At 43.9% G+C, this 20,670-nt stretch overlaps 1 protein-coding gene across 11 annotated transcripts in view; it reads left to right on the top strand.

Moving 5' to 3' along the window:
- The window catches only part of LOC100124207 (TOX high mobility group box family member 3), a 244,955-nt gene that overhangs the window by 198,055 nt on the left and 26,230 nt on the right, over positions 1-20,670 (top strand). For all 11 annotated transcript variants that reach the window (XM_031932491.2, XM_031932488.2, XM_032601068.1 and 8 more), the window contains one exon: positions 11,688-11,810. In XM_031932491.2, the coding sequence (XP_031788351.2) occupies positions 11,688-11,810 (123 nt within the window). The remainder of the gene's footprint in view (positions 1-11,687; positions 11,811-20,670) is intronic.

The raw sequence follows: 20,670 nt of genomic DNA, 5'->3' as shown, positions 1-20,670 counted from the left end.
TACACACGCGCCCGAACGAAGGGGGAGAGAGAGCGAGAGAGATACGAGTGCGAGGCTGATGCTGCATCAGCCCTCCGAAATTGTGTTTTCAGCTTAACCGTGTTTTAACTTTCCCGTAATTAAATGATACTTTATTTGCCGTTCATCAGCCGGCGTCGAATCACGGATCGCGCAATTACGATTCCGCAGCTCGCGCAGTATTAATAAGTCATTTCGGTTGATTAACCGCGCGATATCCGCTTATCGGCTCTCTTTCCGACTCTAAAACTCGCGCTCGTAGGAGAGAGAGAGAGAGAGAGAGAGAGAGAGAGAGAGAGAGAGAGAGAGAGAGCTGCGATGCACATACGTACACACACTGTGTATTATATTGTTTTACTAGGTCGACCGCCGCGTGTGTATTTTTAACGGAATCGATACGCCACTTTCCAATACGCTCCGATCGCTCGCGCGCTCAACGAATTTTTACACGCGAGGCGTCGTCGTCGTGCTATATTTACACGTACACGTACATCTCGGCGATGATCCATATACCCCGCGGCTATAATTACCTGCTAAACGCGAGAGTGAGAGTCTAATTTTAGCCGCGACTATTAATTACGCGTCGAGAATGACCGGAGCTATTCTCTCTCGCTGCATCTTCGATCGGCAATAGCGAGCGTATTGTGTACAGTTTGTTTACAACCAGTTATCGGGACCAGCCGGAGAAGGAGGGGGGAGGGAGGCGAGAAGCTATCTTTGGAATTCCGACATTCCGCGCGAGCCTGACACAATTGCCGGCTCGGCATATTAATAAGCGAAATTCCTTCGTTTCTTTCAACTAGACGATGAATCTCGTATAGGTATACGTCTTATCGAAAATTGCAGTACCCATACGACCGACAAGAATCCTTTCATATATGCATCTGTCGACGCGAGGGGAGATTCGATTTCCCGAATTATCCAGCTTTATGCCTCTTCCCTCGTCCGTCTCTTCGATCCGACTGTACTATACCTATATACGTATACGTGTCTATACAGCGGAGGCTCGTCTCTCGCGAGTATAGGCGCAGAGGACATTGCACTTCCCTTTTTGGCGCACTGCACGCGAACTCGATATCTTGTTATCCTTTCTTCTCTGCTCGCATGTGTGTTTGCGCGCGAGACTCGATTAATTATCCGTCGGAAAATTGAGTTGAAATGACCCGGACTTTTTCATTTCGCTGATGTAATTCTCAGCCCTTGATGATGTTTACGCGCTTTATACAATATGGAACGAGAGAAAGAGAGGGACAGTTCGGGTGAGTAACGAGTCTAAGTTCGCTTTAAAACGGCCCGCGTCGCGCACAAAGCAAAACTTGTTTCGGCCGGCGCGCGTGAATTATTAGCGCCGTTAATTGCTCGGCTAAAACTGTGTTCTGATCTATGTTCGTTTATATCGCGCGCGCGTTATTTGTCACTGTTATGAGCCCCCGGGCAATCGTCCGACTTTTCGACGATTTTTCACCGCGAATTTATTAATGCCAGCGCTAATGTTTCAATCTGCGGCCGGTAAACTTGGCGAGTTTTACTTTTTTGCCCCCGATAATTCGCTCGTACATTATGACACCTTATTCGTAACGCAATAATTACGCGGGAATTTCTTTCGATTTTCGTCGTAACGATCGAATCGCGAGCGTGAAATTGCAGTAAGTGAAATTTTTAGCTGGAAAAGCGCGTTGCGTGGACCGGCTGATCGCGAGTTTCAAAGCGATACCCTCGTTTTTGCTTTTCTTTTATTTCGGATTTTCGTCCTTCTCTTACGCAACGAGACGCTTGCGCAAAGGTGGCGAGGCGTGAATTAGATTAGATAAGCGGCGTCGTTTACTTTCTAAAGATGTCGATATTAGGCTCGACAGTGTTTACTTTAACGTGTCTCGAGGAATGACGCGCGGTATAGTTATTGGCGTATAGAAAGTTGATAATGGGGCACAACTGAATCTATATTGCTCAAGTGAGTGGGGGCAGGTGCGAGTACGAGTCGTCGCGAGCGGGACAGGAGGTTTAGATTAGACAAGCTTGCAGTCGTAAATAGGCTCTCTCTATTATAGTTATAAACATAGAAAACTGCGTCCGCGAACTGTTTAAAGCTAACTCGTACTAACCTTTGCGGTTAAAGCATGTCTACGCACCGAAAAACGTGTACAGCAAAATATTCGTTAATCTTTTATCGCAGCGCAGACAACAATGGCATTTATCCTCCGAATAGGCGAATTCCCCAAGCCAAATACGACGTGGACACAATACACGTGTGTATATACAAGTCACGTCGTAGGACAGATTTAATAAGAAAATACTGGAACGAAAGCGACGCGTACATAATGCAGACGCGCGCGCGCGCGTGCCCCTTTCATCATTGCGTCTAGCTCTGACGAAATTGAGAAAAATGCACGACGTATTAGAAAATTGCATTCCGCGTGGCTGCACATACACACACACATGCTAGTGTGCTCTCTCTCGTATGCGTGTATCCGCGTCGTGTATGCGATGATGGATGGCAATGAGAGGGGTGTACACAAGAAACACGCACCCGCCCATCAGCTTTCTCGAAATATGAGTTTTGATCAAACCGTGAAATACGCCCGTATAGAAATCTGAATTGAGGAAGTAATCGTGTTTTCCTGTAATGATAGAATAAAAATTTTTCGGACACGAGTATAACACAGGCGTACATCGCTCCGTCTCTTTCCACGGCGTTTTCCTCGGCAACAGCAGCAGCAGCAGCTTCTCCCTGGCGCATTGTCATCATTTTTTTCCCTTCCGCCCTCAACTCTTTTTCCCCACCGCGCGGGAATTCATTTCGCCCGAACAAACGAGCCGTGTATATACTCACACATATACACGCTGGCTCTTAACGTCCATCGACCTGCCCACGTACAAGATTAAAAGCACACAGAGCGCAAATTGCGCGCAAATGGAAGAGAGAGAGAGAGAGAGAGAGAGAGAGAGAGAGAGAGAGAGAGAGAGAAAGAGAAACGAGTTGCTCGTTATAAAGGACTACGTGTCGACGTCCTCTTTTGTATCTTGCCAATTGTTGCTTAATTTTTAGCCGCTCATCGGGACACTCGCGAAATCGAGTTTGTACCTTTGAAAATCCTCGCCGGATTCGCTTTGACGACTGCAACGGTGTTTTAAACTCGCGGAGATTAAACAGCGCTTTACGCGGTGTCTCTTCCGTCTGCTAGTAATGTCCGTCAGTAAATTGCTCGCTTTTTCTTCATTTTTAAAATTACCTAGAAGTTAACTTATTTTTAGATTCAATTTCGTCATCTCACGTGCTTTACATTAAAAAGAATTATACTGTCACCAGAACTGCCGTTGTTTCAGCAGCTGTTTGTACAATAAATCGTCGGAGCTTTTTACGACGCATTTGTAACGCTTAATTACTCGCGCTCGCCGACATACGTCACCCCTCTCTTTTACCAGAATTGAGCAACGGCACTGCAATAAATATGAATTTTATAATCAACGCGCGCGCGCGTGTATATATTATTTATGGAATTAAATTAGTTCTCGCGGGGATTAGCATAACCCGCTTTTTACTACATGAATAATTATTTTCCGCGCGTGTATATATATATATATATATATATATATATATATATGTGTGTGTATATATATATATATATATATATCAGCCCCCCATGGTGCATAAACAAATATTTTTCTCCAACCAATTTCGAAATTGCCGCGTATTTGCATGCACGAGAAAGTAACCCAAATTAAGCTATTTCAGCTTGTTTTCACGTTCTAAAAAGTAAACCTGTTTTTTTACCTTATTCGAGAAGGAAAAAAAAGCGAATCCTCGATTCCGGAAAGTTTGCTGCGCAGCATTTCGCGTACGTACACACTTTCATATTCCAAAAGATATTTGCTCGCTCGCGCGCGCCCTTAATTAAAATAAACTTTGCCGGCGATGCTCGTCTCCCACGAGGTTTTTTTTTTCCGAATTCGCGCGTGTACACAAACATCTGTATACACGTGCGTCGAAAAGCCTCTCCTTCGCGATATTTTCGAAAAGACGAACTTCAAACGAGAGCAAGTTTGTGTACTACTGCTGCTACTGCCTTTCAACTCTTTCGCGGATGTAAGCGTCCCATGTCCGCTATGCGGATACCCGTTAAAAATTATTCACACAATCGTTACAAGCGCGTCATCGATTACTTGACAACCTGTTGAACGAAACTTTGTAAATCCGATTTATTCAGTGCAATGGAAAAGAAAACGCAAAGGGAAGAGTCAGAGCAAGTGCGAATGTTTACTTGACTAGATCGTTCGCGCGGGGCACGCATACACAATCTCGCTTCAAATGTAAACGAGTGCAGCACACGTGTCGCGACTGCGCGCGTACACAAATAGAACTCGGCTGTGCGTTGCATAATTTTCCGAAGGAAACAAAAACCGAGAAGACGCGAGCTTTTTCCATTAGATATTTTCTAATAAAGTGAGCGAGCCTTTTAATACCCCGCCAAAAAGTGGACAAAACGAAAAAGTTCAATTTATCTGAAAGCCTCTCTTTCTCCCGTTCGAGCAGCGGGGAGACCGAGAAACGGAGGGAAAGAATAAAGAGTAAAATATGATTAGCTTTCATCTCGGCGCGTGCAATTTTCATTGCGATTCTGGCGAAATTAAATGAAATCTAATGCTCTATGCACATACGCCTATGCAAACGAACGCGGTTTGAGAGTCAGGAAAAACGAAATAGAAGACACTCGCTTTAACAAAAATATAAAATAGATACACAGGCGAGAGGAGGAAACACGAATTAGCAGATCAAACAGACGTCGGGGGCCGCGTATGAAAAAGCAACGACGATTGCATCGACATAGCGCGCATACCTGACATTCCAGGATCCCTCTGCCCCATCACGCTGATTTATCCCGGAATCTACTGCGGCTCCCTCCTCTTATACATTCGCGCGGCTCGATTCTCTTCTTCGGCGACCGGAATGTTTTCGGGTTTACTTTATTCGGACATGTCAATTACGGAAAATTAAAGCTTTCGATCGCTCACAATCCTCTCTTGAAAATTCCGCAGAAATAATGCCATCCCGCGTGTGTCATCGATCATTGCATCCTCTGTGCTCACTTTCTCTCCTTCTCCCTTCGATTCCCTTTTTCCAGCGCGAGTGTAGAAACTAATTTCGAACTCGGCTTTTTGCGAAATTTCCAATTAATCGAGTGTGTCCCATAGATAGCCGCGATGACTTTGATAGGGATTTATGCGCTTCGCCGTTCAAATTTATCGAGTCGCTCGGGCAAGTTATTGCGATCGATGCCGCTTCTGCGGGCAAAACAAGTGAACTATCTTCGTTGCACTATTAATATTAATAGGCCGTATGAACTTTTGCGAGCGGTGAAAGTGCGCGGGGTATATAATACGAGCCCTCAGCTGCGACTATAGAAAGAAACTTTGTTGCGGTTTGGCTTAGAAATTCTCGTTTTCGCATTTATTCATCATACGCGTGATCTTATAAAGAAAATATGGAACTCGAGGTCACAATTATACGTTTTCAGGTTCGGCATGTGTCGAACGCGTGTAAACTCGTTGAAAAAATAAAGCAGCGCGTACTAATAAAGCTTAAAAGCCGTAAAAGAAATTTTTCGGGCACATGGGTGCCGCGCGGCAACGGTACAATGTACGCTAACCCTAATAAAAGCCGTTAACACGTTCACACGCACGGGTGAAATGTGTTACGAAACGACGTAGCGCAGAGCAAAGTTTCACTGATTTCGGTTTGCTCGCCTCATTTGAGGAAACCCGAAAAACTAAATTCCGTTATAGCACTGCTATCTATTGGACGCATTACGCATGCATCAGCGCTGGAAATAATCCGGGGAATCCGCGGCGCATATCTAAGCCGCGCACGAATTCCTGCGCCCATATACATATACATGCGGACATTGTTCTCTCTCTAGCGCGTCTGCCCTTCCTATGTACGTGAATCTGGATATATCCGCGAGTCTGACAAAATTTCTAATACGTATTATTCTTCGAAAAATAAATGTATAGAGATGCTTCTAGTATGTAACGAAGATTGATGCGGGGGAAAGCCCGTTTTGGAATTTCTGCCTGTAAGAGTACAAGGGGATAAATTTTATTTGTCATCGCGAGTCAATTTATTAATGCAGGAGAAACCCAGTCATTACTCTTCCGAGAGATTATATACTCGGCGACGGAGCGGAGATGAGCAAAACGAAATTTCATGCAATTCTAAAAGACACACTTTACGTACGTTATACGTATACCGGTCAAAGATAATTTCATCCAGCTCAATAAAAGCCTCGCGGTATTCCAGGCTAAGCTCGGAATCGAAAGTTAGTTATTCTGGCTCGATTATTAAGCGTCGCGTATGTGTGTAAGGATATACAGGTAGTGAAAGTCATTTTGAAGCTATGGAGCGCACGCACGAAGCCTCCGAGCGTGAGTGTATACACTCAACTAGATCTTTATTGAAATGACTATCGCATCTGTTAAGTCACATTATATATTTAGGCCTTCATTATTGACTGTACTCTCTCTCTCCCTCTTCTATATATAAAGATTACTTCCTGCCCACGTCCATATACCGAGCGTACTTTGTAATAATTCTACATCGTCGCGTGTGGAGAGTGGCTCTCGCGACGATTTTTCCTTTCACTTTTAAAAGATGTCGTTAATAGACGCTGCATGATATTGCGTCGTGAGATTTTTTTCTTTCACAATTACACACACACACATACGGCGCATTTACAATTAAGATATACTATAAAGTGACTCACAAAATGACAAATTGAATTTACAATTGCTTGCGTTAGCATAAATGCTTTTGAATAATAACATAGATAAAGCGTCGTTTATTCCTCTCCATAATAATTAGTCGACAGCGGCAGCACGAAGTACTGTACGACGATGACGGAATTCATCGCGAGAGGAAACAAACACGACGAAAGGAAAAAGAGATTACTGAAGATTATCGCGTCATAATTCACATCTGCCCATGCACACGTACTCACGACAAACAAAAGGCTTTTTCTGCATTGTACAAATGTAGGAAACTGCACCTTATTTGGCCAACGAGAGAGAAGACAATAGTCTCTATAGTCGCTATACATATATAACCTGGCCTACACGACGTTTGCGATCAATAATGTACGAAGCTCTGCACAAGCTCGTAAAATGATACTTTCATTTAGGTTATAGTTCGCGAGCGAGAGAGGGAGGGTGGTAGTTTTGACTTCATTACACCCGCTTGTTCCCCCTACCCCCTCTGCCGTCCCCGGGCACGTCGGTAAAAGCATAACAGTTTACCTTCCATTGTTGTAAACTCGCGCAAAAGTATTATGTCGGCTGCATGGAGCCGTTCCGTTTTGCCTTTATCGTCTGAGAAGTTATGCCCTTTTGTGTAAAGAAGTAATTAGATGGGCCGTTTCTCCGAGTTTCAGCGATAATAGACAACTGTAATTCCTTTCTCTCTCTCTCTCTCTCTCTCTCTCTCTCTCTCTCTCTCTCTCTCTCTCTCTCTCTCTCTCTCTCTCTCTCTCTCTTTCTTTTCTTATTTTTTTTTCTGGAGAACTTGTCCGTCCAGTATCATTACACACGTCGATATTCACACCGAAATCTTCGAGTATACTTCCGACAGCATCGCTTACGCAACGCCTAATTTATGCAGACACAGCTCTGTCGTAATAAACGCTTGGCTTTAAATTATATACAGTCGCTTTTTTTCCTCGTCAAACATTTTCAACAGTCATTTCCGATTTGTTAGAGTGTAGCTTTTCTGGCTCGCGTTCTCTCTCTCTCTTTCTCTCTCTCTCTCTCTTTCTCTCTCTCTCGCTCCCTCTCGCGAGAGCACAGCATTAATTGAATTCACTCATGGATGACATTGACATGACATGACGTTAATTAAGTTGGGTCTCTGTTTCTAAGGATTAACATGTAAGATAATTCAATTATATGTTATTTTAATTAAACCCAAATAAAGCGTCGTCGCGAAAAGCTCTCTGCAGTCTCTAACTCGCCAAATCGAATTATGATTTCCGAGAAAATCAGCGGTATTATGTACATAGTAAAAGGGGTCGCGACTTTTCTTTTTTTCATTTTCAAAAAAAAGAGAAACAATAACCTCGTTATTCGGCAGTCGTCCGCCGCATTGAAACGACTCGCAATCGATAGCTGCCTTTTCATACGTCGTCGACAAAAGCAACAACAACGACGACAAGGACAATAACAAACCCCCTTGTAGTATTTCATTATACCTCGCGTTATTCAAGTTCCAATTTTAACGAGGCTAATGGAAGTGCAAATTGTAATATTGAACGACGCTTTTTAATTGACAGCATCAGCCGCGCGGTATCGCAGCGACATAAATGTATTCGTGATTATTTATTAAATTATTATCGTTTTGAGGTCGTAATTAGCAATTTAAATGTGCGCTTTGCAATTTGATTCGAGAGCCGTGCATTGTACGGACTCAAAAACTATTCAGCTTATTCAGGGATAGCAATTACGATTTAATTATACGCGCTGGGCTTAATAGATGAAATATAATGATATTATTTTCCCCCGCTTCTCGCTTTCTCTCCTTCTTCGTCTTCTCTCGAACTCTTTTATTTTTTCATCGTGAGCCTCCGCGCGCCGCATTTGCAATTAAAATGCTTTCCTCTCTCGGAGTTCAGGTATAATTGCTCCGCGCGCGATATTTTACCGCATTGTTTCAAAAAATCTCGAGCAACTCGTTCGTCATTGAAAATCCCTCATATTTTTCCTTGCCATAAACATCCTTCCATTCTCGTACGTTTAGCCTCATCCCTCTCTGATGTCCGTTGCAAACGATTCCAGATTTCCATCTGAATTCACCGGCTTTAAACTTTATCGCTCGCCGATGCTGCATTCTTCATTGTAAAAGTTCCCCTTTCATCAGCGCCATAACATCGGAGATAAACTTTTATCTTCCCGGCACTGGAATATCGATAAACCTTATCAGCCGCGTATACTCCCGCAACAAAAGACAGAGACGCGTCTTTCGTCACACACACACACATATATATTATGTCGACCGAGTAAAGTATATTCATCGTCATACGCGCGATTGTATTTACCCCAGATCGAGCGCATTATCATCTCGACTTCTTCATTCACCTCCGCGTCTTTCCACTCTCTCACGCAAAGTGGAGAGAGATAGAGAGAGAGAGAGAGTGAGAGAGAGAGAGAGAGAGAGAGAGAACAATAGCAGAAGCGATTTTTATCATACCGCTCCGCACACGCGTATATATACCTACATCCTTTTGCAAACTCATTCCGAGAGTTGATGCCCCCTCTTCTCCGGTTGCGTTATAACGTGTACGAGGCTCTTACGAGCAGCCGGAATTGGAGCGCGGAGAAAACGCTTTCGCAATACACAGCGAGAGACTCCGCATAGAAAGCCGCGTAATCGATACTTACGCCCGAAAATCATCGCCCAGCCGTGACATTGACATTCGCTCATAATTTATCGATCGATTTTTTGAAAATAAAAATCCTCTTAATAGTCGCTACATTTGCGGGCCATTGTAAAGCGTATTAACGGAATTGAATCGGAGTTTCTCGCTATAGCCTGTACTTCAATTGAACTTTTGAGCTGCGTCATACAAAGAGGCTTTACGAGAATCGGCCAACAAAGAGAGCGCATTATAAGCGCTACGTCGAATTGAATTTCTTTTACGAGCCCGAGGAAAAAAGGCAAGCGCGAGGTGGTGAAAGTTTTTTAATTAAAAATAAAAATAGCGAAATGTTGTTAATTAAAAATATATTTCTGCTGCAAAGTCATGGGGGGTTGAAGAGGGTGTGCAGTATTTCAATATCACGTCTATTCGGTGCCGAACAATGGGTCGATAATTTTTTAATTAAAAATTTTTCCGTTTTATTGCTTCTCCATACATTTTTCTCTGCAAAATACGATTTTCAATCGAAATTTCACATTCCACATAAGCTGCATCCGGCTGAATCGCAGCGATGGTTATCTCGTTGCCAAATATAACTATTTACAATAACGAAATAGCGCGGAGTATAGATAGTTTGATATCGCATACACATGGAAAGTTCGACCAGCTTCTTGAACGTTATACAGCTATAGTATAGAAAGTAACGAGAAAATTCATCAAACTGCCCCGACGAGCAATAACCACGACAAATATTCCGAAACTCATTTCGTAAGAGCGCAGCTCGTGCAGGAAATTCAAGTTTATTGGTATTGTGTGCTTTCCGCCGTTTCTTTTTTATTATTATTATCCGGGAAACAGCTGTGCACACGCAAAAGAGAAAGATGAACTCCTTGTTGACTCTTCTCCTCCGTCTCTCTTTTCATTCCTCCATCGCTAATGTTTGCCCTAAGCACCTTTTTATGCTCTGAAAGGAAAAGGGAGGAGCGAGATAAAGGAGAGAGATATAGAGGGTGAGACAAAAAAACAAGCTCTATTGAAAGGGAACCGCGCGTGTTTATATTGCGTATTAGGGACCGGAGTACCTCTTGTCATGTGCGGTGAAAAACGTAAAGAAAAGGATCGCCTATGAATCAACGATTCTACGCTTTTGGAGCAATAAAAAAAATATACATACAAATCGAATTTTTCGATCGCTCTCAAAAGACGTTGAAAAATCAAGAGAAAAGCAGCGAGACTACAATGTCCGTCGGCTGTGCATTGTGCAACGAGATATGTCCGGTAATCGAAGTCTGAATGCCTAGGCTCGTTTACCTTTTGCGCAACGATACGATTGTGCACATCGAAGGAAAGGATTTCTGGCTCAGAATTTCCCTCGTTTACATATCGTTGTACATAGTTGAAATGGAAAAGGTTATACTGAAATACTATTACTGCAAAATCCTCTCTCGGATTGTCGACGCAGAGAGCATCGCACGCACACCAGGAAATTGCATTAGAGAGAAGAGAGCTGTCTCGTGGTGTTTGATCGATGAGTGCCATTGGCCCCACGCCGCGCGCAACTTAATTAATTTATTCCCGGTCGACGTGAAATTTGACGATGCGCATCGATCGCGTTTATCGAATTACGCGCGCGGGCACTTGTTGTTGTCTTATTTTAGCCGATGGTTTACGAGAGGGATAGAGAGAGGTTCGAGTATTATCAGCGCTGTGGTCTATACTCGCGAGAACAATGCCGTTTATATCCTTATCAGTATAGAAGCCTGAAATATATTCATGCAAATGCTGTGGTCGAGATGAATTCCACTGTATACATATTAATGCCGTTCCAGCTGCACTGTACAGCGGCTGACGTTCGTTTCCGCGTTTCTAACGTAATTACACTCATTTCAATGTAGCAGTAGCAGTACACACAACGTTTTGTTACTATTTTCGAGAACTTCCATATCGCATCCATGCAAAGCACGACGAAGAGAAGCGATAATCATCCCGCCCATAAATTTTCCCCGCGAAAAACGAAGACTGAGTGGAGAAAGACAGAGATTATAGATTTGATCAGATTCAATCTGCGAAAAGGGCCGGCCGCGGCTAATAAAGTGTAAATAATCAATACCAACGCCGCGTGTGTATCGAGAGGAAACACGCGATGGGTAGAGACTATAGAGTAATTGAATGCCCCGCGCCGATTACACGTACATATTTTATCATGCGCGAAGTGATAAATCCAACAGAGGATAAAAAACTAAAGCTTTGCTTTCTATTATCGTGTTGCAGAGAAGCGAGAACCTCGACCTGTCCCTAAACGTGCCGCAACAGCACCATCACCACCAGCCACAGCACCACCACCAGCAGCCGGCGTACCATCACCACCACGGCGGCTACAACATGGCCGAACAGGTACGTTATACGAGTATAATATGAACACGTGCTGCACCTGTGTCAGTGCCCATGTGTGAATAAGCTTCGCTCTCCTTCCCCTTTTCCACTTCTTATTCTTCTTCTTCTTCTTCTTCTTCTTCTTCTTCTTCTTCTTATTCCACTTGTGCTCCCTACTACACTCATTCTTATTCTCACTGGCTCTTGCTCTTCTTCTTGTTTTTCTTCTTCTTCTTCTGCACTTTTTGCTCGGCCTCTTTACGTAACAAGGGGACTGTACTGAAATTAACGAAGGGATAATAACAGCTGTTCCTTAATTATTTACTAGAGCAATTCTAGTTTTTATCCCACTGCTCCTCGTTCTTCTTGTTCTCCTACTGCTTTTTCTTTTCGTTAATCCTCGCGTACACGTACAGCTAGCTGTGTTTGTGGGGTCCGCGTTTCTTGTTTACTCTCTCCGTCGTTTTTTCTCAACGTTGCTCACCTGCAACCTACTGATTTAGGATGAAATATATCGCGCGGTTTTAGCGTTTTCACATTTTTTTCGGTTGTAAAATCAACTTTGCAAATACAGCACGAGCGAATCGCAGCGGAAAAGGAGAAAAATTAACGACGGACTCCGAGAATGAAACTCACTTCGGCAAAACAATCGCTGCAGTATATAAAGTCCTGCTGATTACAACGCGACGCGAAAAGGTCGCCAACACGCAGCGCCGGCAGCAGCATAGTGTAACGAGCAGAAAAGCGAAGGGCGAATTAACGACGCGTAACGCGACCGCGAAAATGAAAAAGGAAATGGCGCAGGGTCTTTGCACTTTATAATACTCTATGTATATATAGTCAAACGAGTCGTTATGGGGCAGCTTCGTGTGTTATTAAAAGTCGTTTAACGTGTGTAAGTGTATATAACACGCGAAATCGAAAGAGTCACATTTGCATCGCGCGAGCCATTAGCGCGTTTTCAATCTTCTACCGACACATTCCGGCTCTTTTTCGCGAAAGATCATAATCGCGCGGAATGGAATGTTCGCATGATTTCCCCTCGAGAGCCTCGATCTCGTTAAATCTCGCAGTTTGCGGTCGGTGAGAATAGAAGGAGGTATATTTATGTGCGAGGAATCTTATTGAAATCCACTGAAAAGTGAGAATCGTTGTATGGCTCGCTGCGGGCGTTTTTCGTTGTTGTCGCCGCTGATTAATCGGCGTCGATGTATGTACATTGTGTGCACGCGCACGTGCTTTCCGCGATATCTGGAATTGCGAAAGGAAATTTTTCATCCCGAAGATTTATTCTCCAGATACTATTAAAGGCATTTTCGCCATTACTCGTACACGCGAGTTTGTAATTTCGAGGTATGGGTAGGACGTTACAACTGTCGATAAATCAAATTCGCGTTTCGTCGTTATACGTTTGTTTCTCTCTTTCTCGCGTGGACGCGTCAATCCGAATAATAAGCCGGGCTTCGAAATAAATCAAATACAACGCGGTGTATTGAAATTTTGAGCCGCGGCTGGCTATTTTTATACCCCTCCCCAAAAAGCCATAGCGTAATAAATATCATCCGACGCTTGCGATAGAGAGGCGCAATCGGCGAATGCAATAATCTTAAATTATACACGATTCCCTCTCGCGTTTCTTATTAATAACCGCGCTCGTATAGCGCACTATCGGGCTAACGATAATCGATCTCCATTATCCACTATTTACCGACGCTGATGACGATAATCTCTCGATTAATAAAAACCGATTGATTTACGGCGACGGCGTCGCGACGTAAACGCAGCGGAAGAGGGACGCGCGTACATACTTCCTCCCGTGCGTTGAACCCCGGATAAAAAGTTCCGGCTGCAAAAATTTGAATATAAAGGGAAAACTGAAAATGTATTCTGCGACTCTGATAGCTGCGCGCTTGAATATACTCTCGTGCGCGCGAGCGCGATAAGAATCGCGAATCAAAGTAACGACATTGAATCTTTCATGAAGAGAAGTCATACAAGGCAACATCGGATAAAAGTTTTTTCTGTTAAATCTAGCGTGAAAAAGAGGAACGAAAGTTTTCGAATTACTTTTGAAACGTGTCGAGATGAGACAGAATTGATGGCTCTGCGCGTTTCTTTCTGCTCCGCGTAGATTCGCGGGAAATAATATTATGCACACGGGGACTCGCAAATTCTGCGAGAGTGAAAGAACGAAGGAAAGAAGAGAGAGAGAGAGAGAGAGAGAGAGAGAGAGAGAGAGAGAGAGAGAGTGTGAGAGAGAGATAAAGCCGGAGGATGGTACGGAGGAGGGAGAGAAAGGAAAGAGAGAATCGCTAGGCTCGATCAGTCAATGCAATCTAGGCGCTCGGTAATTGGCAATCTGCAATAAATAACTTGCCGGGCTATAATTTTCAGTATTTTAACGATCATGCCGAGCCACTGCCGACTATTCTATAATATCTCTCCTTTATTTTCTCTCTCTCCTCCTCCTTCTCCTCTCCTTCTTCTTTCTTGGCACTTTGCATTTTTCATTCCATCTCGTAAACTCTGTCGCTTCGCGATTGCACTCGTATTTATAAGTCTATTTGTCTTTCGCGATTGCGCCTGAATTATATCAGCCGCGATGCATAATCGATTACGCGATGTATACATTTTTATTAACGACCGATCGTTATCGAGGCTTATCTTCGTTTATACGCGCGCGTTTTCAGAGCCGGTGATCGCTATGTGCACAGCTGAGGATTAGCTTTGCACAATGCGCTGATTAAATCTGATGTGCATCTTGAGGATCTCCTTTCTCTTTTTTTCAACGTAAAACTTTACCGCACGCGATACGATCTTTGGTTTCACGCGCGAGGATAATTGCGATTCGTTTATTTATGCAGCGGAGTGATAGGTGCAAACGAATCTCGTATTGTGTTAGCCGATATTTACGGGTCGTTTCGCAATCGATGTCTCCGTAACTTCTCATTACAGAGAGCCCCATCTATTTTTTACTTATACATATGTATTATAATGCGCGAGCGCTTTCGCCTCTTTTTCTGAAAGGCCGCAACTTTATCGTTTTCCAATTCAAATATTCCGTTATCGGGCAGAGCTCTCCCTCTCTTGTTTTTCCATCATTTTTCATCCCGATTTCATCTATCCGCTCGCTCTCGCAACAAGTTCCGACCGAAGCGATATACATACGTATATACCCTCTCTCTCTCTCTCTCTCTCTCTCTCTCTCTCTCTCTCTCTCTCTCTCTCTCTCCCGACGATGTATATAGGATAAATAATCTCCTTTGCTCTCTCTGCGCGCAGTATACACTTTTTTCCCCGGCGAATCCACGCCGCATAATACAATCTCTTTTGTTCGATTTCTCGCGCGAGGTTAGGTCACACTTGATTGATATACATAGGATATACACACAGAGGTATTGGGAAATCGCGTCGATCAGCTCTGCTGAGCAAAGAAAACACACGCACACATTGTTGCGCATCTTTCGCAGACCGCTAGAGGGCTCTCGTTCGCACGCCGGTGATACGCGTTATAAATAATGAATCGAGCAACGCGTTGCGTTGAATCAACGCTCGTGAGAGAGAGAGAAACGACTTTCTCGTAATAAACACGCGTGTAACACACATTTTATGGTAGGTGATGAAATCCTTGCATTAGCATTTTGCAATTAAATTAATTACGCTAATTACCGGCGAAACTGCAGCGGAGAGCGAGATATGTTTTCACTTTGCCGCTGTGATGCCTCTTATTTATCGCTTTATTATGGTTTCGGTTTCGCCGCAACAACAACAACAGCAGCAGCTTATAATACAGCCCCGTCGTCACTTTTTTTTTTCTCTCTCTCTCTCTCTCTCTCTCTCTCTCTCTCTCTCTCTCTCTCTCTCCCTCTCTCTCACTCCGCACAGTGCGCAATCGCGTTTCGCTGAAATAATGCGCCGGTTGCGCGTTATACACAGCCGCGTCATTATTCACCTGCTGCATTATTCATCGGCTCGTCTAATTGCAGCCCGTAAGAGCATAATAAATCCGCGGAGCTTTTGTTTTCTTTTCTTTTAGCGTAAAAAAGAGACAGAAGCCCGACGATTCTCATCCTGCAGTCCCCGGGATACACGTACAACACGACTAATGACTCGTCCGCGCTCTCGTCAAATTCGCAAAGCCAATATTTAATCAATACCGACAAAGCCCACGAAGAGAGAGATAGAGAGAGAGAGAGAGAGAGAGAGAGAGAGCCGTATCGATCGAATCTTCAATCGTCAATTGTCAAAGCAAACACGGAGCTTCGAGGCCGGACGAGAAAGACCAGGAAAGAGAGAGAGAGACCACCTTTAGAGAGCGAATCGCCCTCGTAAAGCTTTCGCGGAATTAGATGAGCTTTTTTTACGCGCACTAAGTGAAACGACCTCGTAAAGCTCGGCCTATCGCGGCGAAACATCGCGTGTTGTGTGCTAAACCAAAAGGAGAGAGAGAGAGAGAGAGAGAGAGAGAGAGAGAGAGAGAGAGAGAGAGAGAGAGAGAGAGAGAGAGAGACGGAGGGAGAAGGAGAAAATGCTCGCGCTATAGAGATCCAACTGGACCAGCGTCGTCTCGTACATCAGGTGTACCTTGTAAGGCATTTTTCTCCGATGAAGTAATGTTATACTCCTCGATGTATAATACTTTACAGATGTACATTTTAGTTTACAAACAGCGTATTATATTTCCCATACGCCGTAATCGCATGCGAGCATTAAATCAACGCGCTCGTCTCGTTCCAGCAAGTTCGAGAGCTTGACGTTTTCATATATCGCACGCATAATTTTTTACACTCCATCGAGCGTCGTTCGACTTGCATTAGCATAACTTTCGCGCACGCATTACGCCTACACTACTGCGTACGCAAGTAGCATCGCTTTAAAATAAGCTGCACTAAATATTCTAATGACACGAAAATGGGATGATGAATCATTTTAATAAAATTATCAAGTATCCGCGTGTAATGGAGCTGTGTACTGACTCCCGCTGCTGCTCGGCCACTGTAATATTAACGGGTATTAATTATATTCGCTAATGCACTTCTAATTGCGAAATAAATACGTGGCTTTATCGACGCGATGTGTAATCGCTGCGCTGCGCGCGATCGCACGCGGGAGCAATTATAAACTGGCGCCCTTCGTGCAAAATTAACGTCGTTTAATTATGTCGATCGCCGAATCGTCATCTTCGAATCCACTTACATCCATACGTAGCCCTACGATTCGATCAGAAGCAAGGGTCCTTTCCCAGAGCTTGAAAAAAAGAGATCCACTTTAGCGGAACGTTACTGAGGCGATATTTCGCGCAGCTACTGCCACTACTACTGCTATCACTACACAGCGTTAAATTATTACAACTGCTCGCAGCGCCGTGGAACACCATGGACTAACTAATTTCGTTGTTTATACTTTACGAGATAATCTAATGTTTGCGAAATGCGCAGCGCTCGCGAGTGTGCGCGTGTATATGGCGGCAATTCGATGCAGTTATATAGACTTTAATAACGCAATAAATCCCCGCGGAGCACTGCTATAGGTGTATATAGCTCCAGTTCCATTCCCCGGCTCTCTCTCTCTCTCTCTCTCTCTCTCTCTCTCGCTCGGGCGGCGCGAAATTGCAACGAAATTTTTCATCGGCTTCGCGTCTAACGAACTATTGTTGTAAATAACATCGCCGGTTTAATTCGCGGCTTTTATATTTGGCTGCGCGGGCTTCTCTTTTGTAACTTCTCTAATATACATTTGATTTTACGCTCTGATGTACAGTCGTGTATAAGAAGAATTGGGTCAAAGGCGTTTACAGATCTTCATCATTCGTTGCGTACACATACTTCGATACTGTCGACTCGTCGACTTATTCAAACTATATTGTTATTTTTCGTAAGAATAACACGGCTCTTTTAATTCCTCCTTTATATTGTTGCGCGTCTGAATGGATTCTCTTCGTCGCCGTCGTCGTGCTTCATTCAGACAAAGGACAATGGAGACGAATTCGAAATAAAAGTATTCGATCATGAATTGCTTTTCAATTTGTTGCCCGATCTGTCGGTCTATATACTCTCTTATGCATTGTGCGCCGAGAGAGAGAGAGAGAGAGAGAGAGAGAGAGAGAGTAAAAATACCTCCTCGTAAATTTTTGCCTCCGAGCGTTTCATCAAAATCCGCGCGCGGCCGATATATAAACGAACGGCTCTGTGGAAAAAGAAAGGTGTAGCGAGAGTAAAACAAACCGAAAGGATTCTTTGTTTTTCTCCCCCCCCCCCTCTCTCTCTCTCTCTTGCAAAAATGCTCGTGATAAATCTTCCGCATTTTTATAAAGCCCCCTTCCACCGCGGGGGTGTAATCAATCACCGGGAACGAGGCTGCACCTGCGCGAACTGTCCCACATTCCCTCGAATTTGTTAGCAAAAATCGATTAGAACAAACGCAATGCAAACAAAAGAAAAAAACGCAGCCTTACGGTATCAGTTCGTTCCGTCCCCATCGCGTTCGATTTCTCAAGCCCCACACGCGCGCCCTCACAGCTCATTACCCTCTCGATATCGCGCTGCAGAAAAACGAGCCTGGCAACAATGCGTCACTATAATATATACATCCCTCTCTCTCTCTTCTCTCGATTGTGTCTACTGCACTCCCCTCGCTGTGTGTTTCCTTCGTTAGTCTTTTTTCTGCACGGCGCCATAGCCGCCAGTTCTTGCAACGTGTAATTTCCCGCAATTCCGGACACGTCATTACCCAGTCGTAAACGACCGAATACCTCGCTCGCTAAACTGTCTTTCAATGTGCAAGTTGGGCGATAATTTTTTATTGTCCGTTCTTTTTTTTCCGCGACGGTTCTTCTTGCATTATCGTTTTGTTCTCTCTTCTCTCGCTTTATTGGCTTTTCTTCGGGTCTTGATGATTTTTTTTTGGTGTGGGGGGATCGCTTGCTCTTGTACGTAGTCGAGAACAATGCATAATTCATCGAAGCTGTTACATACAGTGGTGAAAATGCAATTTCATGCAACAATCGAGAGCGAGTTTATCAGCTCGTTTGTGCAGTGTGGGAAAATAAAAAAAGATTTTTATTGTAATTTAAAATTTTCGCGCGCAAGCGTTGTATAATACGCCTCTCCGCGGGTAATTTGCATGTCAATTGCTTTAGACGTTTCCGCGTGGAACTGTAAAGTCGTAAAAGTAATTGCATAAAATTTAAATGGCCGAAACACGTTAATTGTTGCATATTATAAATAAGAGCATGAATTATTTATTTCCCCCTTTTCCAAACTGGCGCGCGCGAGAGAGAAGAATTTCGTCATTCCGCTCATTACTATAATCAAGAAGCCGTGAAATACGCGCTGGAAACTATATAATTTTCCTGCTTAAAAAAAAAAGAAAACGAATTACCGTACGTACTTCCAGTGTGTATAATAGACAATCGGCGCTTCAGTCTAAAAGTATCGTACGGATCTTCGTGACTTTCTAAATTAACAAACATAGCCGCGCGTGTCATTCCGCCGATTGGGTGTTATACGCCTATATTTACAACGTTAACTCTCCGGCTTGACTTTAACGATATTATAAAAATCCCATTTCGACGGTTCATAATTCACGTTTTTTCCGAGAGTACATCGAGCGCTAGGCCGCGCGTGCGCGTAACAACGTTTTCTCGCTACTTTATTATGCAAAGCGCGGTATAAAAGCCGTCGTAATATAAAATCCATCGAAGCGTCGATAATAACCATAAAGGCTCGAAGGCCATTAGAAATCAATGGATTTCCCGCGCGTGTTTGTACAATTTTCAGCGATTGGCACACACACAGACACACGAAAGAGCGCATCGCTTTCCAAAAACTTTCTCTCCGATGTTCCCCAATATTTTCAGCTCAAACATTAGCGCGAGAGAGCGCCACCTGTGATAATATTTCCTCTCGGTCTCTTATTCACTCGCTCGCAGGCAGTAATAATATTTAACGTTATAATATGAGTTCCGAATGTGTAGTCGTCGTTCGCCTTGTTGGCTTTGGGGATGTAATGACCGGCGAATTTTGACTCGCGGAGATTTCGAGTACATCCGATGCTGTTTATCCAAGAGAGGCAAAGACGATTCGCGCAAAGTTTGCGGGACGTGTTGGAAAGAAAGGAAAGTGTTATATGGTACTGTACTCAATGGCATTGATTAAATCGCTTAACGCGATTAGCTCTTGGAAAGCTCCAATTTACCAGTGAATCGCGTGCCTTTGAAAAAAGTCGAGGGAAGCCCTATGGGGAAGGCTGCTTGTGATGTCTTTTTACTCTCGAGTACAAATAGGAGAAATTATCGGCGATTCGATTATAAAACGTGTATTTACGCTGGAGGCCGCTGAACTCGAGGCAACCGTCTAAATAATATCTCAGAGCAAGAAACGGGGAGAAAGAGAGGAGAAGAAGTAACTCGTCGAGTACAAGTTTTAACGAGATGGACGAGAGCGAAGGAGGGAGAGAGAGAGAGAGAGAGAGAGAGAGAGAGAGAGAGAGAGAGAGAGAGAGAGAGAGAATCTTGGTTTCCCTTTGGCAAAGAAAAATTACTCTCTTTATACGTGCATAGCACCGAATCCGGCGCAGCTAATACTTCTTATACACTTGGTTCGTTCGTTTCCTCCGCGGCACTATGTATACTTGTTTCGCTTCTTTTATACTTCAGCACTTTTTCCATTTGAGAATTATGTCACTGCCGACGTCTCGGCATTTTTCTCCCGTTAGTAGTTCGCAACTCTCGTTAACGTCGGCGCGCTCCTGAAATTCCGGCGTTGGATTAATTCTTTCTTCTCCAGCCTCTCCTTTGCATTCGCGCGAGTGTAACAGTGATATTCCCATCCTGCTAGCGGATGATTAAAAAAAAATCTCAACGAATAGCTCTCCGGCGCGC

This window comes from Nasonia vitripennis, chromosome 5 (genome assembly GCF_009193385.2).
Source record: "Nasonia vitripennis strain AsymCx chromosome 5, Nvit_psr_1.1, whole genome shotgun sequence".
In the NCBI taxonomy this organism is placed as follows: Eukaryota; Metazoa; Arthropoda; class Insecta; order Hymenoptera; family Pteromalidae; genus Nasonia; species Nasonia vitripennis.
This window is presented reverse-complemented; position numbering and strand designations above follow the sequence as displayed.